The 19925-nt window shown below is 40.5% G+C and overlaps 1 protein-coding gene across 1 annotated transcript; it reads right to left on the bottom strand.

Moving 5' to 3' along the window:
• Positions 1-630: 630 nt before the first annotated feature.
• LOC135463940 (protein quick-to-court-like) lies at positions 631-8517 on the bottom strand. The gene is made up of 3 exons (XM_064741404.1): positions 7723-8517; positions 4828-4923; positions 631-2525 (listed from the first exon to the last, which is right to left on the bottom strand). Exons 1-3 carry the CDS (start codon positions 8473-8475, stop codon positions 2205-2207), a joined length of 1170 nt encoding a protein of 389 aa, XP_064597474.1. The 5' UTR covers positions 8476-8517; the 3' UTR covers positions 631-2204.
• Positions 8518-19925: the final 11408 nt, after the last annotated feature.

Genomic DNA, 19925 nt, shown 5'->3' on the forward strand with positions numbered 1-19925 from the left:
ATCAGGCTCAATTCTGTTTCTTTTTAAAAGAGAATGGTGTTGTTTCACATAGTTAATAGATAACGCTTTTCTCAAAACTTTTACATTCCCTCATTCCCACTTGTACATCACGCAATAATAGGACACGATTTTATTTACACATATATAGCTTTGAAATATCTAGGTCAACTGCTCAGCTTGTCGTTGATTGGTCTGAGATTCATGACCTCTGCAGAGAGGGTAGAAGAGAACGGCAGAAGAAAATATGTCGTTTTTTCCACTTCAGTTTGGGAGTAGAATAGACTTTAACGCCTTCGTCTTGGTGTTTATTATGTAACCCCATACCAAAGAACCTGGTTTCGTACCTCGTCAACTACCGACAATCATAGTGAAACGTTTCCGTGTCGACACTGTGCCAAATAATAAAATTTAAGGGATATTTTTGATTTTATTCTAAAATATAAGCGTTGCCAGAATTTCAGAAAATTTGACCATGTACAAGAGGACTTGTGTATGTACATAGAAAAGGGCATAAGCACTCAGTTCATCTCATTTAACCCCAATTCCTTCTGTCAACCGTATATACACTGTAGGCCTACACATGTTGAAATAAGAAACATTTGATGGCCATTTATGATGTGTCATATATTGTGTCATATATTCTGTTCGTCTAATAGAATCTTTATTTCATACATTTGTAATTTAATTGAATTAATAAAATATGTGTGTTATATTTAATAGAACAATCAGAACAATAGAACAATTATTTCATACATTTTTTAACTTAATTGAATTAATAAAATATGTGTGTTATATTTAATAGAACAATCCGCTGGAATAACAGAATACATTCTAGCATCACTCAGACAACAGACTTTGTTTTAAAATTAACAGATTTATTATTATTTTTTTTGAGTGTAGCATAGGTCGGTTGGCCGTGTACCCAGCTCAGCGTCAACACTGACCGCCAATCGAGTCATCGTACATTCCCAAAACCGAAGTTCGGTCATTACGCCTGTGCTGTGCTCAAAGTGCCAAAGCTGTGCGAAGCGAAAACAGGTTGCCTGTGATCTTAAAGCAATCTTGAATGGATTTCACCTGATTATACAGAAATAATGAAGGCTATAACGACACACATATAATCGATGTATCCACTTGGACAGCATCTGAACGTCACAAACCGCCATTTTCAAATCACGTGTCTCCTTTGCTACGCTGCTCTTTCTAAAATTAAAATCATCTTTTTTGACAATAGTTATTTATAGTAAATACCATTTATTACTGAAACAAAAATTTTCTGCTTTCAATCTCAACGTTCCAAGATTTTATTTTCGGACGATGCCCAGTACGGTGGGACTGACTAATATTGAAAATGGTAGCGGTAAGCGAACACACGTTTGTGCAAATGGGATACCGGCAAAAGTCCGAAGTGGGATGTTTTATGTCATTTCAGTCACGCTGGACATTCCACTGCAGCGTCAACAGCATGACGTCACAGCGGGTAGACCAAATACGTCACAGTGGGTAGACCAAATACGTTACAGATGGAACCGCAAGGCGCAACATGTTTCGTGTCGCGCAACAAAAGACTTGTGACGCGCAAGTCCTAATTCACACTAGCGACACCTGTTGTGAGAAGATAACCCGCCGGTATCCCATTGTGACGTTATGCTTATTCACGAATAATTGGGTGAAATTAAGACAGACTAAGTGTAGGGTTAAAAGGAACATGTTCTTGTGGCGTAAAAATTTGATATGTTGAGGACAGCACATTCCGGATTAGTGAGTGGAAGAGCACAAATCTGTATATCTGAAAGATAAATTCGGAAGACCTAATGAGCATAAAATATTGGTATATTGTTCCTCCTTTGTTAGTCTGCTTGGTTGTTGTTGAACATGTTGTGGTATCTTGAGAAAATCAAGATAGTTGCCTGTTGTATAGATTAAGAGTCACCAGAAATAACAAGTCGACGGCAAATCAATCCGCAATGAAACCGAAATTTTGAAACAGATCCTGTGATATTTGGATGTTTCAGAAAATTCAGGGGATGCTGGTTTGCTGGTTAGATTGACACATTTTTCGGATTTATTTCCTTCCCTAAAGGCAACCTTTCTAAATCACGGTACCTTTTCATAAAGCGTCAATATTGCGACCCGCAAGTATAGGTTTGCAAATTGAAAACAAGAATCCTGTCCTTCAAATCATATTCACTTGTGAAATCAGTTTATTTCTTCAAGTGCTTCCCGTCCAGCAGGGCCTTGGCGATCTTTTTCCGATGTTCTTCGTCGAAATTAAAAATCCGAATAATCGCTCGAAGGTGATCGTCCGAAGATTTGGCGTCAGTCAAATAATGGAAAAAAGAGTCCCTAAGAAAGCGGAGGGTTGCCTCCGATTCGCTTTCCGGCTTTTCACCCTCTTCGTAGGACTCTTTCCGCCGCAGAGATTGCCACTTGGCCAATTCTGTCTCGGTGACCGCTAACTTTCGGACTAACTCCCGAATGGTGAAGCTGGGACTCCTTATGCCTTTACCCACCATGTCCTCAAGCTGAAAACAAGAGAAAAATGAATTTGATTACGTGGCTGTAGACTGCTGAGTAGATTAGCATTTATTTTATTTATTTACTTGATTGGTGTTTTACGCCGTTACCAACAATATTTCACTTATACCACGGCGGATAGCACTATTGTGTGAGGAAATTGGGCAGAGCCCGAGGAAACCCACGACCATTCGCGGGTTGCTGAAAGGCGACCTGAGAGAAAATCAACAATAGTTCGACTTGAACTCACAGTGAAAGCACTGGTGAGTATTGTTTCATTTTGCTACACTAGCACCTTAACCACCAAACCACGTGGTTCCCCGTTATTTATTTATTTATTTATTTACATAAAACATTTTTATATTGCTTCCGGGATCTTTAGTAGGTGCATTTAAGCTTTGAATCAAAGGGAAAATATACAATACACCTGGTTTCTTCAAGCAAATATCCAATGAAACAGTGACTTTCAAGACACAATAATATGTTTTCAATGAAACATGTCTATACAGAGTGGGCAATATCTGAATAAACCACGCCGGCCCAAGGCATGTACTATTTTGTTCATTTTTGTAAGATGTCATCGTTTCTGCATGTATAGTTATATTGAAAAGCAAAGAGGTACATGTTGTTTAAACAACGTTGAACCGGCTTGTATGGATTTTATCACGTGAAGTTAGTTAACAGATTGTAGACCAGTGTGATAACGTTCCAATTTCAGAACGTGATGGTTAAGGATTTGGAGTCTAGAGTGAGAGATTTATTTATTTGATTGGAGTTTTTTTACGCTGTACTTAAGAATATTTCACTTGTACGACGGCGGTCAGGATAATCGTGGGAGGGTAGGTTGCTAGTAGATCTTCCCACGTACGGCCGGAGTGGGTGCCAGAATGAGGTAGACATGAATTGACAGCTACTACTACTACAGCGGCCATGGAGGTCCTCAGAGAGAGATTCAAAATCTATGTCTGTAAACAAACATTCGTATATCAGACGTTAACCAACGCGGTCGCTGTGAGTTCAAGTCCAGCTCATGCTGGCTACCTCTCTGGCCATCCATGGGATGGTCTGCCAGCAACCTGCGGATGGTCGTGGATTTCCCCCTGATTCTGTCCGCTTTCCACCCACCATAATGCAGGCCGCCATGATATAAGTGAAATATTCTTGAGTACAGCGTAAATCATCGATCAAATCAATGAAATAAAGCTAATATAACACGATGAATATACAGTCTCCTGGATAAAGAAAAATAATTAGACACAGTTGTGAAGCACGGTACTAGAGATTCTGAAAGTTTTAAAATAAAACGTATGAAGTAATTTGACTGGTTACAGCGTTTAAACCTAAATACCCATCCATCGCGAACAGGCCCTTCCAAGACCGTGTAATACGTCACAGTTTCTGTGTAGTTGTGTTGATAAACCAATGACGTAAATGTAGTTCACAAGCACTACAGTGCAACAGCAGCGAATGACGTGTTTTGTATTCCTGCATAAAACACAATTCGGCAAGTAGACTAGACCTGAATCCTTATGGTGAACTTTAGCATACACGAGGACTCGTCCCTTTGCATTGTTTTCGTGTGATTTTATATCAAATCTGATGCATTTTGAGAAATGCTAAACCAGGGACCATCGGTGCAATTTTTTTACCTAATTCTTCCTAAGGGATGGTGCTAGGGAGCGTGCAATTTGTTACAATTTAAGCATTTACATGAACAGTGGGGATACAACCCCATGTGAAGTAATTTGACAAGAGGTCGTATTCTATCGGTTGCGTGTAGCAATTTGCCAACTGTCACACCGTCATCGCTACTCTGGTTTTACTCTCTATGTTGTAAGTCTTAAATACTTACACAGATTGAATCTGTGCGTCGAAAAAGACATTCGTATACCAGCAGTTAACCAATATGGACGCTCCAGATCATGAATGGCAAGGACAATTCCCAAAACGACGTTTAACATAAACCACCAAAGAACAAAGAAAGTTTATATAAGTACGAAATTAAGGCGGAATGATACAAAGAGAAGATATCTGAGGCTTTCATTGATGCTGGAAAGACGCAAGGCATGTTCTAGGCGGCTGAGTGAAACCACAATTCAAATCGTGTTCCATGGAACCAACTTGTTTCCAGTGGAACATTTCCCACTTCCTGTCAGATAAGGCAACCTCAACTTGGCAGTAAAACGTTGTGGGTGAAATAGTAACAATGTAAATTGAAAATGCGAAAGGACACGCACTATCTCCAGATCGGTACACTAACATCGGGTTCTATTTCTATGACAGTTCCAATAAAACTTTGCGCATGTTCACCTCTTCCTCGCGCTCAATCTGCGCCACCTGGCGGCCTTTCCGGTACATCTGCAGATAAAGTTTTTCCTGTTCCTTCTCCTTACACTCCATGGCCGTCTGTAAAAAATAAGAGGGCGGATAAGTCAACCATACGTCCGATAGATATTTGGGTTAACGTGCATTATTAGGACTATTCGCGATATTAAGGGAGTATTCTAAGAGCTGAATGATAAATTGTCATGCGCACAGTAAGTCAGCGTAAAACCAGTAATATTACAATGGGGAACGGGATGTAGCTCGGAGATTAAGGTACGTGATTTCTAACCACGACACACGGACTGTGGGTTCAAACCTGATCTTGGACAGACAACTTGTAGACACGTAAGGAGTGGGCGAAAGGAGCGATGCATACGCTGTAAGGTGCATACGTCTGTCCCTCATTGCCCGGCGTTCCGCAGTAGTGTGACACTCGGCACACACAGATTTCGGGAGACTACATCCACACGTACATTTCGACGACTACCTATAAGGCTACCGATTCAAAAAATCCATCAGTTAGACTGTGTGAAGGTGAGGGTATAGTGTACTTTTATTAATTTGAACTGGCTTCCTCTCTGCGGGAAGGTCCGTCAGCAACCTGCGGACGATCGTGGGTTTACCCCGGCCTCTACCCAGTTTGCTCCCACCATAAGTGAAATACGACGTAAAACACCAATCTTATAAATAAATAAATATTACTTTGAAAGAAAAAAAAAACAAGGAGTTATTATATTACCAAAGACTTTTTTCTACACTTTGGGGACCTTTGTCTTTCTAATCAGAATTAAACCCTAACCTCCACCAGAAGTCTCTTCGCCCTTTAAAAAGACTCAGTCATCTGGTGTTAGTGGTACGTGCAATATTAACTTTGCAGGTAAACAGATTTGACATCAAGGGAGTGCTAACACAGTACCCTAGATCAGTCGGATCGAAGTTTAGATGTGTCCTCGGCCTTAGTTTGCATTGTAATATTGATTTTAGACAGCTAGATGTCGGACTTAAAGGTAGCCTGTCACAAACGACTACTTGTATAGACAGCCACCCGCATGTACTTAAATGTAGAAGACACACGTATGTGTACCAACTGGGCCAACAATTGTAGTGCTTTTGATATGTATGTAAAATATCCCGCTCTCCAGTGACTATTTGCGCAATCTTATGTTCGTTCACGACCACCACTATGGTGTGCCCATCTGTAAGTCACATGTAAGAAAGTTCTCCAGTGACTTGCCAAAGGTTGGTGGTTTTCCCTGAGCATTCAAGGCACGGACCACTATGGTATACGTGCTAAGTTTTTTTAAGTATGTGGTTCAACAACAATGAAATAAATAATTCATGTAACGTTTTATGGCTTATGACTTATACAGTTTCCAAGTTTATAAGTTAAGTTTACAGTTTTCATATATAAATACTATACGCTGCCATATTATCATTATAATCAGGCTAATATCAGGCTTATTACATACTCCAAAAGGTTGGGGGACTATTTGTCTTGTCGACATAAGTTGATTAGTAAGTTGACAGTGACGTAATTAGTCTTTTGACTTATCAATCTAAAACTGCGCACAAAACCGTTCTACAAATACAACGCGGCGTGCGGTAAAGCGTTATAAGTGAATACAACCTGAGTGCTCGGAGTAAACTAACCGCCTTTTGGCAAAAAACTTGAGAACTTACGCGCACATTTTTGCCCGCAGAATCACCTCAATATCACACTTGTCATATTCTGAGTGTCAACCGATCTGCGTTGAACTTCATGTTAAACTACACAAACAATTATACGAGCAGTGCTGAAGTGACAGAGGCTGTTCAAAACACTGACACATTTTCTGTGCGCTACGGCATCTACCATGGAAATCTATCTTTAAGATTAACACCCGTTGGGTTTATTTTACCTTAGCTGCAATGGAAATACATGTATAAGCATGTACAAAAATTGGTAGTGAGTTCATTACCGTCTTGAATATATACCCTTTGATATGGACAGTATTTTGTTCGTTATACTTTATCTACCATATACAAATATTTGTCATGAAAACTGACACGGTTTTGGTTCGTTACTGTAACTGTCACGGGAATATGTGCACGAAGGTTAACATTGTTGGGTCATTAATACGGTATCTGCTTGCGAGCATATGTTTGGATATTGGGCATGGTTGGCATTGTTTGACACTGTTAAAAAGCGCTGAAAGTGCTTTAGCGCACCTTGTCCAGTACGGAATAATCAATCACTAGCCTTAAATGTTTAGTAAACGCTCATGAAATATTTCACTCAAACTGGTCCATGACTTAGGTACGTAATTTAAACTCATAGACCTTTTTCACAAAGCCATTTCCGTCTAGAGTTCAAATACCACAATCTTCAATACAAAAAAGATATTCAAAACATGGACATGGACTACCACAGCATAGAACCAGCGCTCACAAGTTTATCGACTAGATAAAGTAGTTAAGAGATTAACCTGGATTGTGATTTATGTAAAAAGGGCGTCTTGAATGATAGATTATGACAACTGTTATAAGATCGCAATCCGCGGTCTGAATCTTTATAGCGCCCAGTTATAAACGCAGAAAGCAAACTGTCCTATGCGCTAAAACGACTGTGAGTCCCAGCCTGGCGGCGTTTCATTGCATTATTGTATATACAACATTTATTTATTATATATGTAGCACATGGAGCAATCAAATTACGTAAAGGCTGAGTGACCCGCATATCACAATACATATGGCTTTATCCCATGACACCCTTATACAGCCGCTGTATATACACACACACACAGGCCGCACTGTACAATACGTTGGCTGCATGATCCATACCAGCGTGTGACACCCAGTGTGTGAAATCAATAGAATAGTAAGATAGTACAATACGTTTACCTTCAGCTCATCCATTGTCTGTTCCATGGTTGTCACCGCCTTTACTGACTCTTCGTACGATTTCGTCAGGTCTTCGTATTTGCATTTCATGTCTTCCAGCTCTTTTCGAACATTTTCCAATTCCTCGTTTCGTTTTTCCACCTCCCCGGCGGCTTCTTCTTTCAGTTCGAGTTTCATCTGTTCCGCCTCCATGTCTCGATGTTGCAAGGTCTGTTTCAGCTCTCGCACCTGTGCTTTCAGGTCTTTGATCAGATGGTCTTTCCGCTGACTCGGAGTGATGTACTCGGGAGTTTCCGCCTCTCGCTCGTGCAGAGAATGCTGCAGCTCAAATCGGCGTTTACTCGTTGTGTTTTCCCGGACTTGCGCCTTGCCGTCCGAGTTCCAGTGACACAGGGAGTTGGTACCTCCGCAATCTGCGTGCGGCAAACATGAAATATCGTCACGTGGTATTGAAAATCTGCCACGTGCATTCCTCTCGTCTTTTCTCGCGTCCACGTAAATGCCGGATTTATTGACCGGACTCTTTGTGTTGAACGTGTGAGACCGCTGTAACCTGGGAAGACGGGATGACGAACTCCGTTGCAAACTAGCCTCAGTGGACTTCTCGCCATTTACTTCGAGGGCCTCGGATTCCAAACTGTCCGCCAAACTGCAATGGCTGCGTGTTTCTACGTCACTTCCGGTTGTCATGAACTCCCTGTTTGATGATGTATGTGAAGAAGCCATTTCATCTGAAGAACAGCACGCGCTCATCTTGATGTTGTTTTACTTGCCCGTCCGGTTTTTCAACGATTTTGCTTATACCTGTAATTCGAAACAAATGAATTGTTTGTATGTAAGATAGATTAAAATGAGCACAGTTATGTATTTATTTACTTATTTATTTATTCATTTATTTGATTGGTGTTTTACGCCATACTCAAGAATATTTCACTTATACGACGGCGGCTAACATTATGGTGGGAGGAAACCGGGCAGATCTGGGATACATATACATTTTTGATTAAAGCCAACTGGGGTCTCCGTGGCTCAGTAGGTTAGCGCGTTAGCGCAGCGTAATGATCCAGGAGACTCTCACCAATGAGGTCACTGTGAGTTCAAGTCTAGTTTATGCTGGCTTCCTCTGCGGCTGTAAGTGGGGAAACTCTGTCAGAAATCTGCTGATGGTCGTGGGTTCCCCCAGGGCTCTGCCCGGTTTCCTCTCCCTGTAATGCTGACCGCCGTCGTGTAAGGGAAATATTCTTGAGTACGGTGTAAAACACCAATCAAATAAATAAATAAATTAAAGGATTATGAACTTGCATAGTGCATGACAGGGCAGTGAAAACTGTTGTCTGTTTTCTCTGCATGAATCTGTCCTAGTTTTTTGACTTTGTATTCTTTCTTAGTACTTTGGTGGTTTGTGGTGAACGTTCTTTCGGAAAATGATCTTGCGGTTATGGACCCGTAACGTCTATTATGGTTGACGATGTCTATTACAACGACTAGTGTTAAACAATCTTATCGTTCATTCATTTGACATGTAGTGCATGCAGACAGACAGTCACTGTTCAGTGTGTCATTTCTTCGTGTGATTCACATATATATCGGGAGGGGGTGGGGGGTAACCACGCCAGTACGACCCAATGACCCAGGAGCCTCTCAACAATGCGGTCGCTGTGAGTTCAAGTCCATCTCATGGAGGCTCCCTCTCCGGCCGTACGTCCTAAGGTCTGCCATCAATCCGCGGATGGTCGTGGGTTGCCCCCGGGCTCTGCCCGATTTCCTCCCACCATAATGCTGGCCGCCGGCATATAGATGAAATATTCTTAAGTACGGCGTAAAACACCAATGAAATAAATAATCACATATACATCTCTGAAATGATCTTACTAGACATGAAAAACCCGACGCACAATGTACCTCAAAAGGTCTGAAGCCTACGTAAGTCTGTTCTATGTCATCAGAACTGACAGGACGCTGACGTCATTACAGTGATGCATTACCGTGGCATCTAAAAAAATGTCTCTGGCATGCAACATTTATTCATTTATTTGAATGTTGAAGCTTTCCCGCCTAAAGTAATTTCGGTCCAAGCTGAATAGTTGAATGTTCATTTCTACCTTTGCGATTACGTTTTGTGGATCAACTAGTGAAGTATTTCTCAAGCATTGCAAGAGAATGTTCGATGATCCACTCTAGGCACTAAAGAGACCAGGGTCCGACTACATTAGCAGTGTTTCGGTCGAACACCGTGACACCCGTGTTATTTGTAACAAAATTCAGGGATGCGATCAACAGAAACTTCAATAGAAAAAGTCAACATCGTTTGAGAGCTTTCTTTTCCGTAACAATACATGTCTTGCTGAAGAGACAAAAACAGCCTGAATCCACTGGTTCACAGATCAGTTTTACATAAAATAAATTAAATAAGACGTACAGAATAGTAAATAACCTATGTCTTGTTGCTTTCACCTACATATACATCTTCTTGATTTGATTTACGTTGTTATTTAACCCCCTCCTCACACCCCCTTTAACCACCCACCCACACAACCCACCCACCCTTTAACCACCCACCCACACCCCCTTCACTCACCCAAGCACACACATACATCTCTCTTTTTTTTATTTCCTCAGTATTTCATACAAATACCAGTTTGCTTCATGTAGTATATTATTTCCCCCCCCCCCCCCCCCCCCTCGACCACGTTGGCCCGTAAAGGCTTCCTCGCTAGTCGCGCATGGGGAAGTCCGACAGCGACCTTCAGATGGCCGTGGGCTTCTCCCCGGCCTCTACCCGCTTTCCTTCCACCCTGATGATGACCGCCGTGATATGAGTGAACTATTCTTGAGTATGGCGTAAAACTACAGTCAAAAAACTAAATAAATACAAGTTGAAACTAAAAGAGTATATGTTTTCTTTCTCCTTGTTCCCCATTTTCTTCTCTCTTTATTTCCAGTTCAGATGTCAACGACTGGAATTTTCGGACACATTTCCGTACTTCTCACAGTTAAAGTTCCAACGACTGCCAAGATGTCGACAGATGTGTGCAGCTCCACGATCCAAATTCCAGGATTCGAGACACACAGTGCTTCCCTTTAAAAGGAATATAAACCTTACCAAACCACGGGTTTGTATTGTTTTCTAATGGGTTTGTCGTGAAACCAAGTAATCTATCACTACATGGTAATGAAGACCCTAAATGATCTAAAATTTTGTCTACCAAAGTGCATATTTAGATGCAAATAGATATCACAAAATATTATTTTTGGCGCTGACTCTTTCAAATTTCCTCCAGAATATCATCCCATGTTCCAAGCAAACCTCAAAACCAATTTTCTAAAAACATTAGAACTTGCAGAATCAGGAAAAATGGGCAAGTTAGTCATGGACGAAATTTATGGGCATTTAGGGTATTTTGCATGGACAGTGATTTGCAATAAATAAATAAATAAATAAATAAAGCAGTTCTTCACCCACATAAGAGACGAGAAGAGGGGAGAAACAAAGGGCAGATTTACTCATGATATACTTACAGTGCATTCCAATATCCAAAATGTGGTAAACGTCAACTAAATTATTCAAAATATTTCCAGGTCATAAAAGCCATGCGAAGCCCATGTCGGCCAAAGTGTGTGCACTATACATTCCTGTAAATATGTGGGTCTGTCGAGCGTTAGCTGTCTGTAGTTCAACTTCGACGGATGTTAACCAAACAAATTAACTGACCATACCTGTGCAACAGCTGGTCACTGATTGGATAGAGACGTAGGTATAGATGTATGTTACTGACATTTCGCACCGATATTGTTTGTATGTTTAACTCACTCTATGTATGAATTCTCTGTTTTATATGTGTATAATAATAATATATATATATATATATATATATATATATATATATATATATATATATATATATATATATATATATATATATATATATTTATATATATATATATATATATATATATATATATATATATATATATATATATATATATATATATTTATTCATATATATATATATATATATATATATATATATATATATATATATATATATATATATATATATATTAACTTACAATAGGCGATGCATTTATCACATGAGCTGGGAAACAGGTTGGCCCGTTATCAGTATCATGTGACTGGGTGGGGTGTCATGTGTAGTGTCTTTGGCGTGACACTTCGGTGGAGGCAGCACTTTGAGGGCATGGATTCGCCCTGCCAAAGGAGACACAATATATCTAAACACACCTAGTGACCCCTCGTCGTCATGTGGCTGAAAAATCTTTCAGCACGACATTAAACCCCAAGTATTTATTCATTCATTCAGTCAGTCAGTCAGCTAACTTTCTTCTCTTTGTGGCTGTTTGACCTTTGACCGATGAGATCACACGTTCTAACCCATATCCTACTGGTTCCGCCGCAGTTTCAAGTCAGGTGGTTTGGCCTGGTTCCTGGCGACGTCCGCGGATTTATTCCAGGCACTCGGGGTTTCTTGTATACGTAAACCTTATCGCCTTCGCGTATTACTGAAAAATTCTTCAGTACAACGTTAAACATAAATCAGGTTCCATGTATATAGAAACACACCGAACTCCCAAACCTGCAATACCATACTACAGACAACGGAACAATACTCCCGGATCCGAATCGGATTAGCACCAAAACTGAGCTCATAGTCCAAGATCAGCACATAACCTTTTCCGTTCTAAATTTGCCCCCGAACAGACAGACAACCGGCACACAGCAAAAAACGTTACCTCCTTTGTGGATATAATTTATTTATTCATTTGATTGGTGATTTACGCTGTACTCAAGAATATTTCACTTATACGACGGCCAGTATTAAGGTGGGCGGAAACCGGCGGAAACCCACGACCATCAGCAGGTTGCTGGTAGACCTTCACACTTACGCACGGAAAAGAAACCAGCATTAGCTGGACTTGAACTCACAGCAACCACACTGGTGGGAGGATTCTGCGTCATCAAGCCGCGCTAGCGCGCTAACTGACTGAGCCACGGAGGCCCCTTGTGGAAATAATGAATAAATTAAGATTTGTCATATGCGAGATTTATGTTCTGTTTTTTTCCGTGCCTAAGGTAAATATAACAGTTTATTGCTGAAGTATCACCATGGTAACGTCACCATCCTGTCGGTTGTCTTATGAAGCCTTATGCTTACGTCATAGTGTGTGGGACGCATGCTGTATGTGAGTCTGACTTATTGGAACGCATCGAATAGGTGAAATGGATAGCGGAAAACCTAACTGCATGGCTGTATGAACGAACGGACGAAAAGGTCTTTCGTATACATTTTGCTAGTGTTAGGAATATGGAGTTTGGGTTGTTTTGTTAGTACTTACCCTGAATGACCAAAATATTTTGCCCACAAAAGTTCATTTTTCCTACCATAAGTATGCTCAATAAGACATGTACGATTAGAATGGTTTTATCTACGTACGTACATGTGTAAAAAGGTCCGTTTGCTGCTTAAGAGACCAGCTCCCTTGTGGTACATGTAGGCCTTTACACATGTACCTGTATACAACGAGATGCACACATGTACAGGCTGTCCCACAGTAGGTGTAAAGACTTTCCACATCGGTGACAGCGGTGTAAGCTATACATGCAGTTTTCACGCACTGGTGATGCTTTACCGAGTGTAGGTAAATAAACGCCTCAATTAAATGAGGGGAAAGGAATGAAATAAACGCCTGTAGAAATACCACGGAAAAATGTCGGAAAATATCTTTACTTACTTTTTTTCCTTTCACTGAATTAAACGCAATCAAAAGTTTTTAATGTAAGGTAGGCATTACGGGAGTACGTGGCGTTACGTTGAAGTAACTACCATGGGGAGGTACATATAATACATGCAGTACTGGTCGCCATAGAAGTTAGAGGCACGTAACCTTACGTGTACTTTGTGAAACGGGCCCGTATCAATAGTGAATGTCGCAGATGACGGCACACTCACCCATGTGACCCTTCCCTTTACCTACGGGATGTTTTCCACGGAAGCAAGCATGATCTGCATGGATGGAGCCAGTTGCTTCACAAAGTGTTTGTAGTTTAAGCTGATTGTAACTATCATGGACATACACTTTTAAAAAAACACATGCATGTTAATTTAGTGTTTACACGGTAAAAAAAACCTTCAACACGTTATAGTATTGTCATACGACGACATGAGGGCATTCAACACGTTTACCATAAGGTATTGTCATATGATTTCATGAGGGCATTCAACATGCTCATCATGAGGTATTGTCACATGATGGCATGAGGGCATTCAACATGCTCATCATGAGGTATTGTCATACGACGACATGAGAGCATTCAACACGTTTATCATGAGGTATTGTTTCATGACAACATGAGAGCATTCAACACGTTTACCATAAGGTATTGTCATATGAGGGCATGAGGGCATTCAACATGTTTACCATGAGTTATTGTCATACGACGACATGAGAGCATTCATCACGTTTACCATGGGTATTGTCATATGGTGGCATGAGGACATTTAACACATTATAGTACTGTCACATGACGACATGAGAGCATTCAACATGTTTACCATGAGGTATTGTCATCGGAGGGCATGAGGGCATTCAACACGTTTACCATGAGGTATTGTCACGTGGCAACATGAGAGCATTCAACACGTTTACCATGAGTTATTGTCACATGATGACATGAGAGCATTCATCACGTTTACCATAAGGTATTGTCATATGAGGGCATGAGGGCATTCAACATGTTTACCATGAGTTATTGTCATACGACGACATGAGAGCATTCATCACGTTTACCATGAGGTATTGTCACGTGGCAACATGAGAGCATTCAACACGTTTACCATGAGGTATTGTCATCGGAGGGCATGAGGGCATTCAACACGTTTACCATGAGGTATTGTCACGTGGCAACATGAGAGCATTCAACACGTTTACCATGAGGTATTGTTTCATGACAACATGAGAGCATTCAACACGTTTACCATAAGGTATTGTCATATGAGGGCATGAGGGCATTCAAAATGTTTACCATGAGTTATTGTCATACGACGACATGAGAGCATTCATCACGTTTACCATGAGGTATTGTCACGTGGCAACATGAGAGCATTCAACACGTTTACCATGAGGTATTGTCATATGATGGCATGAGGACATTCAACATGTCTACCATGAGTTATTGTCATGCGACGACATGAGAGCATTCATCACGTTTACCATGATGTACTGTCATATGATGGCATGATGGCATGAGGGCATTCAACATGTTTACCATGAAGTATTGTCTCATGACGACATGAGAGCATTCAACACGTTTACCATGAGATATTGTCACATGATGACATGAGAGCATTCAACACGTTTAAATAGGCTTAAATAAATAAACATATTTAATTCCATTGTATTCATCTCTAACCATTGGAATACCTGTTCCCTGAAGTTTTGGACCCTACGTACTGTATAAAACATGTTAACAAATCAACTCCTAGAACGTTACCCAGAGAAACAGTGGCTTTACGTCGAGATTTTATCATGCACAATGGGGCTATACCGACTGAAACACAATGTACTGACAGTCTATCGATCGCACAGTGAAAAGCACAACCCATTTGGAGTAATAATACCGGTAGTTCTCTATAGTTTATCTATAAAACCGTTATTTCTTACTTACCATCGCTGTCAGGCTTTTGTCTATGCTCTCAGTACATGTAGTGCGACCGTTTTTTACGTTATCTGTCAGTTTCTCCACAGCTTGCCGCGGGCCGGTGGCGATAAGCCCCGGTAGGTAGGCCGCTACAGGCATGTGTTACTGGTGACTGGCCATGCACGGATGGAGCAAAGGGCAAAGCGCATGCGCCGAGTCTTAATTATATCACATGCAGCAGCTGCAGTGTATGTATGTTAAATATTGATCACAATTTCATTGGTTTTAAAACACCAGATGCCGCCAAGCTTGGGGCTAGAGCCTGTATTTGTGTTGTTCGTGTGACCTACTGATAAATTAACCAGAGTGTCGTACAATGGTATTACATAGCAGGACCGTGGTCGACATGAACCGTATGTCTCTACATTCGTAATAGTTTTAACGATCGCGTGATGCTGTCCACTAAGATCAAAAAAAAAAAAAATTACTGAAGTTCGTTATGTGTAACGGCTGTTCAATAGGCCTACTGTACCGGAGTACCTGCCAGTGGATCCTTAGCACAACATACTTAACTCCACATGCACTACATTGCCATACTGCACCGTACAGGTACACGGTATACTATGTAGAAACAGCACTGTATACTGTAAAGTTACAGTGCTATTTTTGAGCCGTACAGTACAGTTTAGTGGGACCCTCGCTGGCTCAGATAGTTACGGCGCTGGCTATCTCTGACCATCACGCCCTTGTCCAGTGATCGAGGTCGCGTGTTCGATTCCAGCTGTCGGAAGATTGTCATATCTATAAACGATAAACTGTTGAGTCTGGCAATAAATACGAATAAGTAAATATTTTGTACGGTGTACAGTTCCCATTGTATCATACTGCTGTTATACAGATCCACAAACTTGTATTGTATGCGTGATTACGTCTTCAGGCAAGCTGTAAAAATTTCGCTGAGCAAACTAAACCTGAATTCCTGTACTATGCTTTTCGCATATCCTGACATAGTATCGATCAGTAAGTTAAAAATAGGTTATTCATAAATTTGCTCGTTGTTTGGCTCAGTTATTTAAGACAGGTAATTGCCTGCCGGGGCTGATTGTCATTTTATTTTATTTTTTTTTATTCGGTAAATTTTCGTTTTTTTTTTCTGTCATGGATGAATGGATTTAAGATTGACGGGACGCTTGGATGAACGAATAACCCACGAGCCTGTAGTGACATATGGTTTAACGTGCGGCTGGTGAGTGAAGAATACTGGTTGACTTTTTGCGCCGTTGCACATCAGTTCTCCAACTTACAGGTACCTGTACATAGTTGTGTAGGTAGCAAACGGACTGTGTAAAAATTGTTGATGCGTGTATAAATTGTATAAATTCAAGCCTTTGACAGTATCATATCTCATTCTTTATAACAGGTTATTTTATTAAGAATCCCGGGTTCAAACCCAAGTCCCGTAGAGCCTAATACTGTACACTGTGACTTGATATAGGGTATCATGCCTGGTGTTTCCAGCATGGCATTTCAGTGAGGTAGCACTATTTATATATCAACGTTGCAGATGGGACCTTCGCCGACACGCCATCGTGATATGACCAAAATAACGTTTGACCTATGCGTCGAAACAGACATATTTATAAGCCTACACCAGCCGTCTTCCAAAACTCCGTTTCCGGTAGACGGTGGAACAGCACATGCGCCACTCTCAAAACGTTCGCTCAGGAAAATTTATACAGAAATATTACACAACGTCAAGGTCACTGGGGTCGCATTGATGAGGCAGGAAGTCATGTAAAAAAAAAAAATAAAATCAATATTTGTTTCTAATAATACTTCATATGCATGCATTTTCTATATCCCAAGCATCCACGTTTTCTTGTTTTTTTTTTATTGTAAAGCTGTGGAAAATGTTAAAATTTTCGAAAAAAAACAAAACAAAACAAAAAACCTATAAATCATTGTAAATCAATAGAAAATGTTGAAAATTTCGAATGGCACTAACAGGCCATCCACTATACTTGTGTGTTCATATCCAAGAGCTTTTACGTGGTGCATGAACTGAGGAATTTCTCAGTCATATGACGGCAAGGACCGCCATTAGGTATGTGTACATATACTGAGTCCTCTTGCAGTAGGCAAATCCATGTCACCAAAGTGGTGCCGCCATTGAAGTATAATGCAGGAGACACCAGGCATGACAGCGGGTCAGTCACATTATACTGACACCGTACCTACCAGTCTTCTTTCCTTGCTTTAACTACAAGAACACCGAAGCGGTCCACTCCATATTGTCACAAAGAGCCGGAAACAACGAAGGCTTGATGAATTCCTTGCTGGAGAAAAAGGTTGCTTGAACAATACGTCTCGTATGACCAAACCGTTGAAAACAGGCGCTTTAACCAGGTGGTCATGGCCAGTGTCCATTCCAGAAATCGGACCCAGGTAGCCTTAGCCTAAATGACCCAATTATATTGTGTTCTAGAATTCCCGTGGCGTTTTCGACGGTTTCAAGCCAGGCGCAGACTCACCTCGCGCGACTGCGAGCAGCTGGGATTTTGGCGATAGGAAGCATAGATCGGACCCTGGTTTTAATCCCTCTACGTGGGTTTGTTCCTAGTTAATCATGTTCTGCCTCTCTGCGATTCGAAGCATGCAGTAGTATCTTTTCCCGTCAATTTACGCGTTCTACGCCCATGCAGTAACATTTCCTTACGTTGACTGTAAAGGTGGATCCAATTGTTTTGGATCGCAAGACGACCTACGCCCGGATTTAGGTGAACCTGTTTCTCTCGCACCTGCCGAAGGTTGGTGGTTTACTTCACACACACCTGCCTGAAAGCTCATCAGTGGAAGACTCTTAGGTATGACATAAAAAAACCACTGTGATAAAAAAGAAGGCAACAAACTAACAACAACCCCATGGTTTCCAGCCCAAAAAAAATCTTGTTTTGTATGTATATAAACATATACACGTATGTATAGTTGCAATGTTCTATATACAATGAAAATGGACAGCCATATCAAATGGACAGCCATATCAAATGGACAGCCATATCGAATGAACTAAACGTAAAACCATGTTTCATTTATTACCATATAGGAACACATCTGTAAAAATTATACATAAAGAAACATCAGCAAACATAAACATTAGCACTATAGTACGGAACACTATCTCACCATCAAACCTAACCTAGTATATGTACCCGCTCCCTATATACTGGATTTTCTCGTATTAGTTTGGAAGTAAAATCTACTCCAATGATCCCTCTTTGAATACAAGTCAATCCCGAGAGCAAAAATAAGAAACGTTGTTTCGGTGATGATTTTTTCTTTAAATACATTAAAATTAATATCGTTCACATATAGTATTTGCACACATATACGTTGAATGGCATAGTGTCTGCAGGATTTGTTCTCTACCTTTCCTAGAATATATGTGAATGCTGTCTAAATTTTCTAGAATAGATCTGATGTCCATTAGATTTGTACTCTACCTTTCTAGAATATACCAGCTGTCCACTCAATCTGAGCTCTTCATTTTCTAGAATATATCTGCTGTCCCAATCGATTTGTGCTCTACCTCTTCTAGAATATATCTGCTGTCCACTCGATTTGTGCTCTACCTTTTCTAGAATGTATGCTGTCCACTCAATTTCAGCTCTTTTTGCATCCAGAAGCTCTTCCAAGCCTTGTGAAACCAAACTGGAGAAGACGGATGATCCTCCGGAAGCTATCTTTCTAAGCTTAGATCTTTTTTTTTTTTTCTTTTTTCAATACTGAATTGTGGTGTTTGCTGTTAGTTGAACCCTTGTTGAGAGCTGGTTCGGAATGGACATTTCTTTCACACAATATACATTTTGAAAATTGTGGGACATGACCGAATGAGAACATGGGTTTAGATACAAATGGTTATATTCCCTCTGAGAATATATATACATACATACACACACAAACATATATACTGTCCGTTCTGTACTGACAAAGAAATGGACGGCAAAAGCCGCGTTTGCAGTATTCGAACTTAAAAATAGCACCAAACTTGGTAGGACTTGTACATTTCAACTAAAACTCAACGATTGTTCAACGGTCACATTTATCGTGTAAATATCGTCGAAATATAACAAGATCTACTTCATACGATTTGTCCCAGACAAATCGGAACAAAAATGAATTACAAAAAAAATTATATCACTAATTACAATGCAAATTATTAATCAAAAGTCTGGTGAGAGCCATCTTTTTCGGAAATGGAGTGTAGCTATAGGGTATTTGTTTAATCATTATCGCCTGTATAAAAAGCGTGTGTTTATCCTTTCATGTCCTACTTAATTTTTTCAGTTCATGACAAAGAGGAGTCATGTTTTACATCCACACGTTACTCGCAGACCTTCCCACGTAAGACCAGAGAGGAAGCAAAGATGAGTTAGACTCACAGCGACCACATTGGTGAGAGGCTCCTGGATCATTACGCCGAGCTGGCAAGCTAACCACGGAGGCCCTTGTCCAATTACATTAAAAGAGATAACATTCCACTTGGTTA

This window comes from Liolophura sinensis, chromosome 3 (genome assembly GCF_032854445.1).
Source record: "Liolophura sinensis isolate JHLJ2023 chromosome 3, CUHK_Ljap_v2, whole genome shotgun sequence".
NCBI classification, from domain to species: domain Eukaryota; kingdom Metazoa; phylum Mollusca; class Polyplacophora; order Chitonida; family Chitonidae; genus Liolophura; species Liolophura sinensis.

Bases quoted from the DNA above. Each gene is read 5' to 3' on its own strand.
- LOC135463940 (XM_064741404.1), bottom strand. From the start codon at position 8,475: ATGAGCGCGTGCTGTTCTTCAGATGAAATGGCTTCTTCACATACATCA. The intron at 4,924-7,722 runs GTAAACGTATTG...TATTTTTTACAG, and splicing joins AGACAATGGATGAGCTGAAG to ACGGCCATGGAGTGTAAGGA. The intron at 2,526-4,827 runs GTGAACATGCGC...TCTTGTTTTCAG, and splicing joins AGATTGAGCGCGAGGAAGAG to CTTGAGGACATGGTGGGTAA.